General features: G+C 41.7%; 1 protein-coding gene and 1 pseudogene across 1 annotated transcript; one reads left to right on the top strand and one right to left on the bottom strand.

Moving 5' to 3' along the window:
- Positions 1–5,722: 5,722 nt before the first annotated feature.
- LOC101683990 lies at positions 5,723–6,237 on the bottom strand. The gene is given in 2 exon segments (XM_045069900.1): positions 5,723–5,796; positions 5,799–6,237. Coding segments are annotated over 2 exon segments (513 nt in total).
- Positions 6,238–16,244: 10,007 nt separating this feature from the next.
- Positions 16,245–17,245, top strand: LOC101684284 (annotated as a pseudogene).
- The last annotated feature ends 594 nt before the right edge of the window (positions 17,246–17,839 follow it).

Genomic DNA, 17,839 nt, shown 5'->3' with positions numbered 1-17,839 from the left:
ATGTACTTTGAGGACAATGTTGGGGAGAGATATTCATGTTATGCGGTGAAACACAGGAAAGACTGGACACAGACCCTGGGGACTGTAGGATACCCAGGCAATCCTCTACCCATTGTTTATCTCTCCTTCTCAGTTGTTTCATTCCCATCTCTCATAGAGTTTGTCCTTCCACTCTTTATTGAGAATTATTCCTAGGCTCCCCTCTCTCCATTTTAAAAGCCCAATCAGATATCTCTTAGTCATATTCTATTTTTCTAGGGGAGAGATTCTAATTATCCCAGCTTGGTTTATTTAGCCACCCTTAGAAGAAAGAGCTGTGACCCAGAGTGTGGTAGCCCAGATGATAACCATGTAGATTCAGGGCCGATATTTGCAATTACAGCCCTCTGGCACCTGATGTGTGTGTGTGTGTGTGTGTGTGTGTGTGTGTGTGTGTGTGGTGCGCGCGTGCACATTGAGCAGAGATGTATTTTTGCATTTTTAAAAAGCTGGGGGTAGGGTCGGGTACTAGCAAAGAAGAATATATAACAGGGATATATGTGGTCAGGAAAGTATAAATATTGGGGCTCCTGGGTAGCTCAGTCAATTAAGCACCCAACCTTGATTTTGGCTTCTCATGGCCTAAGGGCTGTGAGATTGAGCCTTGCGTTGGGCTCAACTTTAGGCATGGAGCCTGCTCAAGATTCTCTATGCCTCGGGATGCCTGGGTGGCTCAGTTGGTTAAGCATCCACCTTCGGCTTAAGTCCTAGAATCAAGTCCCGAAACAGGCTCCTTGCTGAGCAGTGAGCCTGCTTCTCCACCTGCCTGCCATTCCCCCTGCTTGTGCTCTCTCTCTTTCTCCCTCTGACAAATAAACAAATAAAATCTTAAAGAAAAAAAAATATTCTCTCCCTCTCCCTCTGTCCCTTTCCCCACCTCTCTCCCTATTTTTTTAAAAGATATATATATTTATTATCTGACCCATTGCAGAAAAAATTTGCTGATCCTAATGTAGGGGGAGGGGAATAGCTTCCCCAAAAGAGATATATTGATCTGCCAACTAAAAGAAATCTGTAGGCTATTCATTCCACAGCATATTAAAATGAACCCATGTTCAATCTGCTTGGGAAACCAGATAGCAAAATTAAAAGGACTTCTGTGTTGCAAGGCTTCTCATAGTATTTGATATGTTAGAAAACATTATGAATCTTCAACAATCCTTTTTTAAAAATTTATTTTTTTTTATTTTTAAAGATTTTTTTTTAAATTTAACAGAGATCATAAGTAGGCAGAGAGGCAGGTAGAGAGAAAGAGAAGGAAGCAGGCTCCCTGCTGAGCAGCCTGATCCTAGGATCACAACCTGAACTGAAGTCAGAGACTTTAACCCACTGAGCCACCCAGGTGCCTAATTCTAACTAACAACCCTCAGATCAGGAGTCAGAGGCTTAACCAACCAAGGAGTCAGATGCTTAGCCATCCAGGTGCCCATTCAATAATCTTTAAAAGGAAGATACAATGGTTTTCCCATATATATTTGACCATAGAACTTAATTTCCTCTTACTTCCAAGGAAATAGTATTTCATGGAATACACTTTTAGTAAACTTTAAAAAAAATTTTTTTAAAAGATTTTGTTTATTTATTTGAAAGAGATCACGAGTAGGCAGAGAGGCAGGCAGAGAGAGAGGAGGAAGCAGGCCCCCCTGCTGAGCAGAGAGCCTGATGCGGGGCTCGATCCCAGGACCCTGGGATCATGACCTGAGCCAAAGACAGAGGCTTTAACCCACTGAGCCACCCAGGTGCCCTTTGAGTAAACTTTTATGAAAGAGCTCCTGCATGCTCTAATGTGGGCTTTGTTTCCAGTCATCCTTCAAGTTGAGTTCAACAATGACTTTGTAGCAGGCCTGAGATGCTATGTGTAATGGAAGCCCACAATGAACAACACATTCTCTGTCTTCAGGGAATTTTTAGTCTAGTGGAGGAGACTGATAAAGATAACCTATTATAAGGGGCCAAAGAGTGCCTTAAAGATAACAGAGTATCTAGAAACCCAGAGAAGGGGCACCACCTCAGCCTCATGGGGTAGAGGTGGGAACATCAGGAAAGTCTTTCATGAAGACATGGTGACTGAGTTGAACCTTAAAGATCAACCAGCGGAAGTTTACCAGGTGCAAAGGAAGAACAAAAGGTGAGCTTATGCACAGAGGCAGATAGAGGCAGTGGCATTAGATAGAATTGAATCATTTTAAGAGTAACCGGGTAGGACTCAGTCATTGATTAGGTACAGAACATGAGAGAAGGGATGGCACAGAAAATAACTCAAGGTTAGGAGTTGGACAGTTGGGTGGGAGCCCATGATGAATTCAGTTTTGGATCTTTGGAGTTTGGATTCGGTTTTGGATCTTTGGATCTTTAGAGCCCTATCAGCCATCCTACTGGAGATGGCCTGCAATGTTGGACATATGAGGCTAGAGCTCAAGAGAAAGATCTGGATTGGATTACAGATGAAGAAGTTGTTGTCATACATATGATAGTTAAAACTGTTTCCTTATTTTAAAATTAGGTTATTTGTGTTAATATTGAGTTATAAGATTTCTTTACATATTCTGGATACAAGTTCCTTACCAGATAGAGTTTTGTAAATATTTTCTGTGCGTTCTCTTTCAGTTGATTGATGGTATTTTTTGACATCCAAAACCATATTCTATAGTTTTCTATGAGTCTGGCTAATGCTGTTTTTAATTATCAACTGCATAATTCCATGTAACTTTAAAACTTAAGGAGGTTTAGTTTCTTTACTGGCAAAATGTCGGCTGCTGACTCCCATACCCTTGGTAAGGGCTCCTTTTTTTGTTGTTGTTGTTCCTCGGCTCTGTTTTGTAGATAGAACTTATAGGAAGTAATTTTGTATTGGGAAGTTTTATAGTCCACTTTAGCTTTTTGCTGGGACAGGAACAACTTTAAGGTCATAGCTTTTTATATGCAGATCATATCCAGATTCACACATCCACTATCTACTGTTCATCAGAGTCAGCTGGGGATTCTGAAAAATCTTAATCACAAGGCTGCAACCAAGACCAATTTAATCAGAATCTCTGGGTTTGGAAGGGCAGGGGGACCCAGGTATCAGTGGCTTTGAAAGCTGTCCATGTAATTCCTATATTTATTTGAAGTTGAGAGCTACTGTGCTGGACATCATTTCATTCATTCGTTAGTTTAACAAACACTCATTGAAGATTGGCTGTGTTCTAGTACACTGTCAGATGTTGGGTATTTAAAGGTCAATAAGACAAAAATAGTCTGTTTAAAATCTAGCCGGGAAAGACAGATGCTAAACAAAACATATGAATAATCATTTAAAAAAATTTTTTTTAAAAGATTTTATTTATTTATTTGACAGGGAGAGATCACAAGTAGGCAGAGAGGCAGGCAGAGAGAAAGGGGGAAGCAGGCTCCCTGCTGAGCAGAGAGTCGGATATGGGACTTGATCCCAGGACCCTGAGATCATGACCTGAGCCAAAGGCAGAGGCTTAACCCACTGAGCCACCCAGGCACCCCTGAATAATCATTTACTGCAGCTGTGAACTAAGTGTTTAGTAGCTATCTTTGTTCAGATTTCCCAAGTTCATTGTGTCAAAAACTGAACTCTTCATCACTCTGTCCAAATCATTTCATCCTTGTATAGTTTCTAACCTGGTAATGTCCATTTCAGTCACCCAAACCTTGATAGTTACCTCTCTCCTTTATGTTTCTCATTCAATCAGTGCCCTATTGCTGCCTCCATCACGTCCTGTAACGGATTCTTCTCTCAGTCCCCCTTCCTGATATCTGAGGCCAGGTCCTCACATCTCATGCCTAGATGACTGCAGTTATCTACACCAATTCTAGATTGGTTCCCTTCCAATCCAGTCTCCATTATGTCATCGGAATGATTATGCTCGAATGCAAGTGTTTAATGGATCCTCAATACTGACACGATAAAATCCAGCTCTTTGCATGTACCTCTAGGATCTGACCATTTTGGAGGCCTTATCTCCAGCACAAAAACCACTCTCCTCTTACGCTAATTGCTTTCGTTATATTGTTTGCTTATGTATTGCTACATAACAAACCATCTCAAAACTCAGTGACATAAAACCACAACTGTTTATGACCTAAGAATCCCAGAATATAATTTCTACCATATTTTATTAATGAGGCAAGTCACTAAGGACAATCCAGGGTGGAGGAATTAGACCCCACCTCTCACTAGAAGTAGCAAAGAATTTGTCATAGCAAAGAATCTGCCATACCAAGGGCATCTAGTGAACCATAGGTCTTTTTTTCTTTTTTCTCTTCCTTTTTTAAAATAAATAAATAAAATTTTTCCTTTCTTTTCTGTTTCTTTTTTATCAGGTCTATTTTTTTCTAATTTTATTCCGTTTGCCTTTCCCCAGTTTGTCAGCTTGGCAGCTATATGCTCTTCCAGACTTAACTTCAGTGTCACAAAGCCTTTCTTGAGTGACAGGGCAACTGCATGATGTTTTTTCAATGACTTAGCATTTACTCAGTACAAGGCAACATGCCCCCCAAAAGAATAAACCAAGCCCTGGCGGAGCTGATTCTTCTCCCTTTTCTGCCATGACTGTATATTGTACTTATGCCTATGTCACATTTGTTTCATGGTTATAAATATGATTGCTCTGCTACTACAGAGACCTCCTCAAATTCTCTGGTTTCATCTAAATTCTCTCATTTGCAGGTAATTGAAACCATTGTAAGAAAAAAGAAATGTATGGGAGGAGAACAATATTGATTATCTGAGGATTATGAAATTGATTTTTTTTTTTAAAGGGAGGAATGGTGCTGGTATCTGGCGTGATGATCCAGGCAGAAAATAATACCAAGTGGTTTTACTCTTACTCCCCTTACTCTTTCCCTGTCTTCCTTCCTCTCCGTACTCTTCTCTTGTCTTCTCTTCCTTTACACCTCACACCGCTTCAGGCTGTGTAGTAGCTTCCTTCATTCCTACTGCAGACATTGTTCCCCCACATGATGAGTTTTTTGGCTATGACAGTACTAGGTTTTCAGAATGGTGTCCCCAGAGGTAAATGACAGTCTTTGCTATTAGTCCCAGAAGAAAATTCTTGAAAGGAAAGTCACTAAGGCCAGGGGAATGGAGCACTGCAGTTGGCCAGTGCTGCCATGCTGGGGAAGGGCTGGTCTCTTATCAAAAATGTGGCAGAGAATTGTCTCAGGTCAAAAACCACTGGTTACCTTGCTTTCATCTCTGTTTCCCCACAGCTCTGCAGAGTTATTGACACATAGCAGGAGCTTCCTAAATCTTTATTGCAGGAAATGAATGAATGGAGGAGTTGATGAATGAGTGAATGAATCCTTGACTTACAATATTTTCCTCTCTGCACCAAAGTCCTAATTCTGTGAAACTCTCTCAGACATTTCTCGCTGATTACAGAAGTCAGGAATTCTGCTGTTTAACCAGTTCATGACCACTCTGTGTGAACCTGCCTTATAGGTACAGACACATGAAAGAACATGACTAAAATACCAAATTGCTAGGCTTTATTTTGTTTCATCTTTAGTCTGGGTTTTTAATTGTTTTATTTTTTCCCCACATAGACTGCTCATTTATTAGTGCTGATGCTACAACGCAACGGTTTCCAGTGAAGACGCTGAGCTGCATGGAGGTGGCAGAATAAGGTGAGGTTCAGATAAGTGAGTGGTGGGCTCCTAGTTCTTCTACTCATTCGTCATAGTCCCACTTGGCTGAGAAGCCCTGAATCAGGCTGACCTTTGTGTCAAGCATCCTCTTGGTGGCTTGGCCACTCACTCCTCTTCAAAGGTGTGTGGGATGGGGCCGTACACATAGTGCTTCTCCCAAATCAGAATGAGAATGGCAAAGCCGATGAAAAACATGCCCCCAACTGTCTTCCACTCATTCGTGCTCCTCTTCATTTCAGTAAAGCTCTCATTGAATTTGATGCAGTACCATTCCACTTTTTCATCAATGGAGAGGCCACTCCAGGGACCCTTCTCCTTTCTTTCAAGACCTCTTCTCCTCTGGCTGGCAGAGAAGTTCTTGACGTGGGCCACATAGAGCAGAGAGTAATCATACCAGTCAACGTAATTCAGGAGAGCATAGTTTTCACTCTTCATGACATCTCCATGTGCTCCAACACACACTGACATGGAAATTGCTCCCTTGCCAATCAGGCTAAACACTCTGGTAGACAAAATTCTGCCATTGCCACCTGCCATTGCCTACTGCGACCACTGTGACCACCCTCTATGCCCTACTCTGGGTTTTTTAGATGAGGCAAAGTTTGGTAAGTGTGGTACGTCCCTGTGAAAGATCCTCCAGGAAATCAGAGAGCTTCCAGGGGAGTCAGTGCCAGAGTTGGAGTTCAAACGTAGCTGTGTCAGCAGTGTCTCATTACCAGCATCATGAGCTCACCTGGAAAATTGCTGCAGTTTCTGGAGACCTCCTCACAGGCAGCCATCAATCCATAGCTTCTCTCAAAGGTTGGTGTCCGAGCAGCAAGCTTTTGAACATTCTTCTTGAGATCTTTCATTCACATTCACTGTATTCCGAGAGATGAGAAAAAGTGGGAGACTGCTCATGATTTCACTCTCACCAGAGGTTTTTCTTTAGCCACTAGTTAGAAGAGAGAGTCAGAATCTTACAGAGAAAGAGAAAGAAAGGCTAAATGCTTTCCGTAGCTCTCCTACATTCTCAGAGTAGGTCTAAGCTCATCCACCAGGTTGTGTTTTGTTTTTGTTCTTGTTTTTTCAGGACATGCTGGCTGCACTCAGTAAGTGCTAAGTCAGAGGAAAAACAACATGTAATACCCCCAACATGTAATAGTCAAAGAAACACTATGCCACTGGTATTATCATTGGGCTCTCACCTCAAGAGCCCAGATTCCCTGATTCATCAAGACACTAGGATGGTGATAAATAAGCCAAGTCTTTGCATTTGGTAGCCCTTTTTTTCTGATGGAGGACACAATCAAAGCTAGAAACAATTACGTGGAAATAAATACACTTGTGAGATAGTTTCAGTTAATGATAAATGCTATAATCATGTGATTTATAATGTGTTGAATGGAATAGGATTTAGGGCAGACTAGGGTTGATGACTAGAGAAAGTGCTCTGAAGAAGTAACTTTTGAGTAGTGAGACCGGAATGAGAAGGAGTCAATTATGTGAAGACCCACTGAAGAAGGAAGAACAGATGTCAGAGAGGGTGAACTTGATGTATTCAAGAGACATGAAGAAGGTCCTTGCACTGATCTAGGAGAAGAGGGTAGGTAGGGCCAGGTCATGAGAGACCTTATAAGTCAGGCAGAAACTTTGTATTTTATCTTAATTGTAGTGGAGGATTTTTAACAGGCAAGTTACATAATTAGACCCATGCCCTTTATCTGTGTCATCCAATATAGTAGCCACTAGTCTTATGTGGTTATTCAAATTTAAATCAATTAAAATGAAATAAAATTTAGTTCCCAAGTTACACCAGACACATTTCAAATAGCTATATGTGGTTACTGGCAGCTGTATTGGAAGTGTAGGCATAGAATACTTCCACTGGAAGTGAGGCATAGAATATTTCCATCATTGCAAAAAGTTACTGTTCTAGAGAGAGTGGAAGCAAATAGAGGCTACCGCTAGTTCAAGTTAAAGACATTGATATCTTAGACAAGGGGTTGTAATAGCTGAGATAGTGAGCAGTGTTGTACTTCAGGTAGAGTTGGAAGGTAAAGTCCATAGGACTTCCCAAAGAATTGTTTATGAGGGAATGAATGGAAGAGATGAATTAGCTATATTTGCAGGTCTACTTTGGCAGAGTTAGGAGGATTAGAAATATTTACATGTGGAGGAAATAGATCTCTGTTGGCTCAATGGAATAGAACTCATCCTTCACCTGGGAGAGAGCAAGAACTTTTAAAAATCATGGAAATGCATGCATGACCAAAAATATGGTTGCAGGTATTGGTGAGGAACTAGTAGATTTTGAAAGTTGTAGATACTTTGGATTGACAGGTCAATGGGGTCTATCACTAAAGTAATAGAACTCATTCTCAGGGAATTTTGATCACTGTTGATGGATGTCCTACAAATCTCATTTCTGATTTCAAAGAGATCATCTTTTTCAAGTCTTCTCCAAAACAAAACAAAACAAAGCAAACAAAACAACAACTAGTTTTTTTTTTTTTTTGCCATTAAAAAAATTACTTACCTTTCTCTAAAGTTCAATCTGATGCTACAGGTACTAAAGGTCATTAACAAGGCGGGGGGGGGGGTGCCTGGGTGGCTCAGTTGGTTAAGAGTCTGCCTTCAGTTCAGGTCATTATCCCAGGGTCCTGGGATTCAGCCCCCTGTTGGGCTTCCTGCACAGTGGGGAGTCTGCTTCTCTCTCTGGTCCCTCCCCTCTCCAGCTTGTGCTCTCTCTCTCTCTCTCAAATAAATAAATAAAATCATAAAATAAAAAAGAAATACTAGGGTACTGGGTGCCTGATTATGCTCTTTGCTGGGAAATTAGTAAATTAAAACCGTAGGAGCAGATATTCCACTGTGGTTCCTATTCCTATTCATAAAAGGATGTATTTGTGGAGAATAGGCCTTCACTGGAGAAGGATTTACAAGGTCAAATCTGAAATGCTCAGTTGACACCTTAAGGACTCTGTGATACCAGACAAATTATTTACCACCTTTGAGCCTTCATTTCCTCACCTATGAAATGAGATTAGAAATCTCTGTTGCCTTTTATAAATATTATGAGCTTAAAACTAGATGAAAAAGTGATAACACCATTTGACATTTATTAAAATACTTATTATGTGCCAGGTACGGTGTTAAGCAGTGTGATGAAGCTGTGACAGACTCTGTGCTAAACTTAGTAGCTTAAAACAACAACCCTTTTATTTACTCATGATTCTGTGAGTCAGCAATTTGGGATGGAATTCGCTGAATGGTTTTTCTGCTTTTCTTGCTTGTGGTTATGCATGTGGCTGCAAATTAATCTGGCAGCTCTGATAACCTAACTTGTCCCCTCTCCTATGTCTCGCAATTGGTGGTAGCTGTTAGCGGCTTGGTATAAGGACCCACCGCTAGGACAGCTTGTCTCTCCTTCACTGACCTCTTATCCTCTAGTAGCCAGGCCAGGCTTCTTCATCTGGAGGTTCCAGGGCAGAATTCCAAGAAGCAAGAGCAGAAGCTGCAAGGATCATTGGATTCTAGACTTAGAAATGCCACATATCACTTCCATGACATTCTATCTATCAAAGCAAATTACAGGTAGACCCAGATCCAAGGGTAGGGTAATAAACTGTATGCTTTTATGGGGGGAGAGGAAAAATCATGGTGCAAATGGGCAGGCATGGTCATCTCTGTGAACAATCTCCTGTGCTTGTCAACATACAACCTCATCTAACCTGCACAGCAATACTGCTTTCCTCATTGGAGAGATGAGGAAATAGGCACAATGAAGTTGAATAACTTCCTCAAAGTCACATAGTCTCAGTCAGTGCCTAAGCTGGGATACGAACCCAGACAGCCTGACTCTGGAGGCCATGCTCTTTTATTAAGTTCTTACAGTGGAATTCACATTATGATAGAGACTACTTGTGCTTCCTTTGTCCAGTTCCTTTCTTCTGGGGCACAGGATAGACTACACTTCCCCTTATAGTTTAAGTGAGGTCACATGATCGGTTCTGGGCCAATGGAGGCATTTAAGAGCAGGTATAAATTCTTCATTCTCCTTTATCCTTTTCCTCTATGACTCTAGAAACCAAGGATTGATTGAAGTTGTGGAACTGTAAGAAGTAGATCCAATTGCTGAGTTATGATTCAAAAGGAAGCTGCCCAATCTGCAGCAGAAAAGAAAATTGCATGTGTTAAGCCACTGAGTTTTTGAGATTTATTATTGTAGTGAAGCCAATTCTCTCCTTATTAATACAAGCCTCACTGTATTTCCTACTTGTAATGCAAAGCCATGATCTTATAAAAATTTCAATTGAACAAGAAAGAATAGAGAAAAATTTAAAAATCATTCCAAGTTCTACAACCCAGGGTCAACAATTCTCCATCTCCTCATGAATATCATGAAAGATAATTCTCTATGTATAAGAATATATGCACAATTTATGTAAATAAGTTCTTTTATCATCAAACAATGTAATTTCAGAGTTGTTCTTGGTCAAATTAATAGCAACCTATGTAGGAACCGTTTTAAAATGTATAACATACAAGAGGAAGGTTTTGAGAATACACAGTCTAGGGGTTAAGAGTGTGAGTTCTATATCTTGAGTGCTTGATCTCAAATCCTCACCCCATCACTGACTTTGAGAAATTTACTTACTCTTTCTATGCCTCAATTTCTTCACCTGTAAAAGGGGGCGATAATAATAGTACTTATTATACAGTGATTTGTACATTTCATCTAGATGTGCAAAGAAAATGTAGTTTCTATACTTTCTGTAAGAGATCTTTCTCATAACCCACTGTGAGATAGCAGAGGGCTGTTCTGAGGGGGTGGAAGAAACCACGTTACTGTCTTCTGGTTTTGAAAGACTTCCAAGGAAGTATTTAGCCAGTCAAAAATCCATCTTCATAATCGAGCTATTGCCCCCTTCCCTTATATTTTCCCCAAAGGAGGTATAAAGAAAACCTGTCTTCCTCTTACGATTCTCTTTTCCTCTCAGGTTGCTGCCTCACTCACAACACCTCTGACACAGCTGTGTGGGAGTTTTCCTTCACCAAGCAGTTCTCTGCAATATCACCTGGATGTCCTGTAATTTAACTAGTTGGGACGCTATCCACCTGGAGGTAGAATCAGATCTTACACGTTAAGGGCTCAACCCTGCAACTGTCCTGACACTACCTCACACACCACTTGAAAGCCCAGGTTGTCAACTGTACTTGACCCACACGCTCCAAACCAGAACTTCTCACAACCCCCTCCTTGGGTTCAATTAATTTGCTAGAGTGGCTCACAGAACTCAGGAAGACAGCTTACTTCCTGGTTATCAGTTTATTATAAAAAATATGATAAAAGATGCCGATGGACATCCAGATGAAGGAGAGGCATGTGTAGGACAAGGTATGTAGGAAGGAGCATGGCGTTTCCATGCCCACTCTTCCAGGACCTCTATGTGCTCTTCACACCCCATGCTTTTGGGATTTTTACAGAGGCTTCCACAGGTGAGGAATGATTGATCATTAACTCCATTTTCAGCCCTTCTCCCTTATCTGGAGAAAGTGGGGTGGGACACAAAATTCTAAGCTTCTTATCATGGCTTGGTCTTTCTGGTGACTAACTACCCATTCAAGAGCCCATCAAGAGTCCCTTCGTTGGAACAAAAAACATTCACCTAGAAAATTCCAAGGGATTTAGGAGCCCTGTGTTACGTATGGGGTCAAAGACCAAATATTAGAACAAAAGATACTCCTAGTGCTTTTTTTTTTTAAAATATTTTATTTATTTATTTGAGAGAAAGTGAGAGAGCACGAGTAGAGGGAAGGGGCAGAAGGGGAAGCAGGCTCTGTGCTGAGCTGGGAGTCAGATCCAGGACTCGATCCCAGGACCCTGGAATCAGGACTTGAGCCAAAGGCAGACGCTTAACCAACTAAGCCATCCAGGTGTCCCATCTTCCTGGATTATTACAGGCACACACTGTAGGGAACAAGGAGCACTGTCTTTTCTTCTACTTTCACTCAACCCATCCATCTGAACACTTTTTCAGAGGTTGGCAGCATCCTTTGCATAGAGGTCTCATTCTAATATTCCAGTTGGGGATTGTGTCAAAAACTTCGTTTGATTTTGTTTTTTTAGTCAAACCTATATAATAATCTTTTGCTCCCAGACCAGTCAGTTCACATGGCAAATAGTGTACTTTGCCTCCTCACACTTACCCATGATTTCAAGGTACTGAGCAGAGCAGACTTTCTCCTTCCTCCTCTTTTCTATGGGGACTGCATTTAAGCCACTCAACCTCCTTGCTCAATTTGAATGGCAGAAAGGTAAATTTATTTTAAAGATTTTGTTTGACACAGAGAGAGAGATCACAAGTAGGCAGGAAGGCAGGCAGAGAGAGATGGGGAAGCAAGCTCCCCGATGAGCAGAGAGCCTGATGCGGGGCTCAATCCCAGGACCCCGAGATCATGACCTGAACTGAAGGCAGAGGTTTAACCCACTGAGCCACCCATGCACTCCAGAAAGGTAATCTTTACACCGCGTGGCTCTGATAAGTCAATCGGGAGCTAGAAATACATTTATTTAATAATCTCAAATACTCGGGGCACCTGGGTGGCTCGGTGGGTTAAGCCTCTGCCTTTCGCTCGGGTCATGATCTCAGGGTCCTGGGATCGAGCCGCATATTGGGTTCTCTGCTCAGCGAGGAGCCTGCTTCGCCCCCCCATCTGCCTCTCTGCCTACTTGTGATCTCTCTCTCTGTCAAATAAATAAATAAAATATTCTTTAAAAAATAATTTCAAATACTCTACCATTAGAGTGTTATCATCATCATATAGGAAGTGCTAATTTCTCCTTCAGTGCCCTTCCACTCAAGGCTTTACATTGCCCACCAGATTTTGGAATTTGTAGTGGTTTTGCCTGTTAGACGGTCGGAAGGCAGTCCACCTGCTGTCTGCTTCGAATGCAGAAATGAGCATCGTACCATATGGGATCCTTAACGCCCACCCACACGGCCCAAGACACAAGCAGCAAATCCTTTGGCAACTGTAAGCCAGACACCGCTGGGGTGGCTGCTGTGCTTGGGAATGACAGATTTTAAAAATCTTCTTAATTACATTTTTATCCCACAGCTATAAATTAATTTTTGGTCTTTTTGTTGTCTGTAAACCAACCCGAGTTGTATACATAGCCTACAAATGACCAAGACACGTTTACATCGCTGGCAGCTGCATCATCAGCGCTCTCCACCAGCAATGCTTGTCTCACGCGGATTGAATCAAAAGCCTGTCGAGGGGTGAAGTCGGGGGCTATCACAGGACCTCTCCCACTAACTGTCAAAGCCCCAAATATCACACTTTGGCATTTATTTCTTTGAGTGAAGACATGGTTTTTGTATCTATCAGCGGATTTACCAGACCATATAAGAACCTGAGGGTTCTGGATAAATCTTACTTTAACAAGCCTTCCAGATAATTAATGGGATTAAATTGAATTGCAGTTCTTTCTTGGTGACTGCATATTATTTAAAAACAAAAACTAAACCTGTTACTCATTTGCTTCCTCTTTAAGGTTCAATCATCCCAAGTGAGTCCAATTAAGGAGGCCTCATGGGTATCTCTTTTAAGCTGTGGCCAGAAAGAGCCAACGAGAATCTATGGCATCTTTGAGCTCTTTTCTGTGACTTCATTTTATCTGAAGTTTTGCCAGAATACAAAATTAAGACCTGTTCCTTGGGGGCAGAGTTACAGGATTACAACGTGACTCTTGGTTTTCATGCGAGACAACAAGGCCACCCTGCTCATCCATGTATTCAAGCACCACAGGTGGGAGTGTGTGAGAGTCAAAGCCGGAAGTTGCCCTTCCTCTTCACCCTCCCAGCCCTGGTGAGATGTGTGCAGTTGGTGTGATCCCCATTGCTGGGCTTCCTGAACCTTCTTTCTCCCACAGACTTGCCAAAAGCAGCCTCCAGGCGCAAGTTCCCAGACGAGATTTATCTACTTTCTTTTGAGTTGGTGAGGACTGCCCTGAGAAGGAGAGTTAGATTACTTCTAACCAGGGGAGAGTGGATTCCACGCCCTCCAAGTCGGCAGTGAACGGGTAGCGACTTTCAGTGGCCAGCGTGAATGGCCTGTTCTACAGGAGTGCGTAGTGAGAGCTGTGGTGAGTGCTCCACCCCCAAGTTTTTTCTCTCTGTGTGTTTAAAGTTAGCTATTCTTTCTCTCAAATCCTCTTTGTTCAGTGGTTTGTTTTTTGTTTTTTGGTTTTTTTTGGTTTGTTTGTTTGTTTTTGGTTAATGTGCTACGAGAGATTAAAATGGTGAGTGGAAAAAGATGTCAAGCTGCACTTTCAACAACTAAGTATCATTGGGGCAGCTAGGAGGGCCTACTGCCTGCAGTTTCTTTAAAGTTGGGTTTTCTAGGGCCATGCGGGTGGCTCAGTTGGTGAAGCATCTACTTTCAGCTCAAGTCACGATCCCTGGGGGTTGTGGATCAAGTCCCTCATAAGGCTTCCTGCTCAGCGGCGAGATGGCTTCTCCCTCTACCCTTCCTCTCTGCTTGTGAACTCTCTCTCACTCTCTCTCTCAAATAAATAAATAAAATCTACAAGAAAAAACACAAAGTAGGGTTTTCTAGTCTCAATACTGAGCTAAGTCTTGGGGTCATCAGAAAAGGGGAGTGTTTACGCATGACGGTGTACTGTGTGTGCACGCTGCGTGGGGGCGTTGCAGGGCTGTAGACTGGTGCAGGCCAGAGGAAGAAGCAAGGGCTGCATAGATCTTGGAAATGATAGGCTCTGTAAAGTGCAAAGCGCCATCTCGTTTAGGATCTTCCCACCTCCTCAGCTTTGTCATCTTGCATTTCATTTCTTTATGCGATCTTTGAAAATTCACCATAATTTTTGTTACATAAATTATATTTATTAGTTTAATTATTTACTATTTATTTGTCTGCCCTCTCTTGTTCACCTCTGAAAATGTATGCTCCCAGAGGGCAAGGACATTTATGCATCACTGAATTTCTAATGCCTGATAGGACTCAGTAAAAATTTGTTGAATGAATGAAGGGTTGAATATACTAAGTATTTCCCATATATCACCTTCAATACTCTTGTAGAATAATTATAGAATAATTTTTGGTTAAAATTGTCTTTTTTAAATTTTCTGTTATATATACTTAACAACAAAATCCTATGGGTGAATTGTAGAAATCAAAGAGTTTAGAGTCTGGCATTTGGAATATAATTATCATAGAACCTGCTGAGTGCTTTAATGAAAACTACATACTCTGATAAACAAGCAAGGAGTTGAAAATAGTCTATCAAGTTTGCATGCAAGCTATTTTAGGGCTGCTCAGCTTTGCAGTCTGACCACAACTGTTTAAATGTGTCAGTCATTTCAGTCTTCATTGTCCTAAGTCTAGCCCAGAGCTGTGCCTCATTCTTGGCAGAATTCCAGAGTTAAAGATTGTTCCAGAGTCCTCTTCAAGGGCCACATAGCCCACCTCAGCCTGTTACTGCTTCCTAAGGAAGCACCCTTTAGATTCACAGTTTCGATACTTGTCTTAAGGACAAATTCACACCTTGGAGCAGGGAAGGTAGGTGGTCAAGTATCAGAAAAGTCTGGGGTATTTTTGAATGGTATTGGTTCATAAATATTGACCTTTCTTCGTTGTGACTCTGTAAAACCTCTCAAATGAAATCTCTAGGTTTTGCCTCCTCTGACTCTTACCTTCTGTTCCTTACAGCTTTGTCTTTCACCAGGTATATCTGTTTTTTGGTGGAGTATAAAATGACAGATTTGCATCTTTGTTTTAATGCCTTTAATACCAGCCTTTACTGGTAGGATAGCATGTCCATGCAAGATTACATTCTTCTCTTTGAGTTACAGTGTCTAAAACAGGGGAAAGAACTATAAATAGTATACATTAATAGTGCTAACTTTCAAAAGATTTAGAAACAGAAAAATTACACACTTGGAAGCTTTCATTTTTCTCTCCTTTCTTAAGTCTTACTTATTCCTTCTGAAATTCAGATTTTAACTTATATGATATCCTAAGGTAACATGTAACACCTATTATATAAGAAAAAGAGAAATAAGATAATAGTACCAAAGACAGGATCTCCTGCATGTTAAGTGAAATGTCCATACACATGCACCCACACTTAGCTGGTAGAGTGACTTGGAATAATTCTTTTGAGAATGGATTTTGTATAATACACAGCAAGAGCTGTTCATAGATTTTTGACCCAATAACCCCACTTTCCATTGGGAAAAATTAAAATGTCTGGCGACTCGATAAGATGAATTATGAATATCATGTAAATTATATACCTATTGGAAGGAATAGATAGAATTAAAATTATATTTCTGTTTACAGTTCCATTGTATTACTTATATAGCTATTAAATTACATTTATGAAGACCAGGCATGGAGAAAAGCTTTTATTTTTTAATATAAGTGACAAAGCAGACAATTAAATCACTGGGATTCCACATGTGGAAAAAATAGAGATACATCCAATGCAGCTCTTTATTCCTCACTAGGGCTGTGGCTGGAGTGGCTTCGGTGCTAGTCTCTCTGAGCCTTCCAGCTCCATCCTTATTACCACGGGAACACCTGATGTTACCACTGCCATGACTGAGCAGAGGACACTTTGTGGTACCCTCAAGGGTACCACAATGGCTGGTTGACGCAGATTCTCATCCCTCCCCAGTTCCTGGACATGATACCATCTGCCTCTCAAGAGAAGACCATCATCATGTAGAAGCTCACCAGGGAGGAGACTAACTAGGGCATCCATGGTGGGCTTCCCAGGGTCATCTCCTCGGATGGCCAGTTTGCCCTCTCAGATTCTTGTGGTGGAACCCTTCAACTTTGGGATCTACAATGGGTACCACCACACACAGATTTGTAGGCCATACCAAGGATGTGCTTAGTGGGGCCTTAACCTCTGATAACACTGCAAATTGTCTCTGGCTCCGTAGACAAAACCATCGAGCGGTAGAATATTCTGGGTGTATGCAAATGTACCGTCCAGGATGCGAGCCATTCGGAGTGGGTGACTTGTGTCTGCTTCTCGTCCAGTAGCAGCGACCCTATCACTGCCTGCTACGGCCGGGACAAGTTGGTCAATATATGGAACGAGGCAAACTACAAGCTGAAGACTAACCACTTCAACCGCACAGGGTACCTGGACATTGCGACTGTGTCTCCAGATGGATCCCTCTGCTTCTGGAGGCACAGGGGGCCAGACCATGCTGTGGGACCTCAGCAAAGGCAAGCATCTTTATACTCCAGATGGTGGAGATATCGTCAGTGTCCTGGACTTCAGTCCTAACAGACATGGGCTGTATATGGCCACGGGCCCCAGCATCAAGATCTGGGACTCAGAAGGCAAGATCACTGTAGACGAACTGAAGCAGGAAGTTATCAGTACCAGCAGCAAGGCAGAAACACCCCAGTGTACCTCTCTGGCCTTGTCTGCTGATGGCCAGACTCTGTTTGCCGGCTATGGGGACCTCATAGAGCCAGTGACCATCAGTACGTGCTAAAAATCTATGGCAGAGCTTTGGCGGGGGGAAGGTTTTCTGACCTTTAAAAGAAAAAAAAAAGAAATACATTAGGTGCAAACTGGAAGGAAATACTTATTTTAGAAAGGAAGAATTAGGGGTGCCTGGGTGGCTCAGTTGGTTAGGCATCTGCCTTCAGCCTTCAGCTCGGGTCATGATCCCTGGGTCTTGGGATCAAGTCTCTCATTGGGCTCCTTGTTCAGTGGACAGTTTGCATCTCCCTCTCCCTCTGTCCCCACCCCCTCTCCCCTGCTTGTGCCTGTGCTTGTGCTTAGGTATGCTCTCTCTCTCAAATGAATACATAAAAAATATTTTTAAAAAAAGAAAGGTAGAATTCAATGTGGTTTCTTTCTCTCTTTTCTTTTTTTATTTTTTAAATCCCCCCCCCCTTGTAATAAAGTGTAAAAAAAAAATCTAAAAAGATCCTAGAAGGTCATATAATTTCTGGGAAATGACTACACAAACTACATTGAAATAAACTTGGCAAAAACCTGAGCTCAGACCTGAAATGAAATAAACAAATGCCCATCAGTTACCCATCGTATTCCACTGTTCACTTAACTCTACCAATGCAAGTATTTTCAACCCAGCTCTGG

Source organism: Mustela putorius, unplaced genomic scaffold (genome assembly GCF_011764305.1).
Source record: "Mustela putorius furo isolate JIRA1106 unplaced genomic scaffold, ASM1176430v1.1 tig00003949_pilon_pilon_pilon, whole genome shotgun sequence".
In the NCBI taxonomy this organism is placed as follows: Eukaryota; Metazoa; Chordata; class Mammalia; order Carnivora; family Mustelidae; genus Mustela; species Mustela putorius.
Note: the sequence above shows the minus strand (reverse complement) of the source record. Positions and strands in the feature narration are given on the sequence as shown.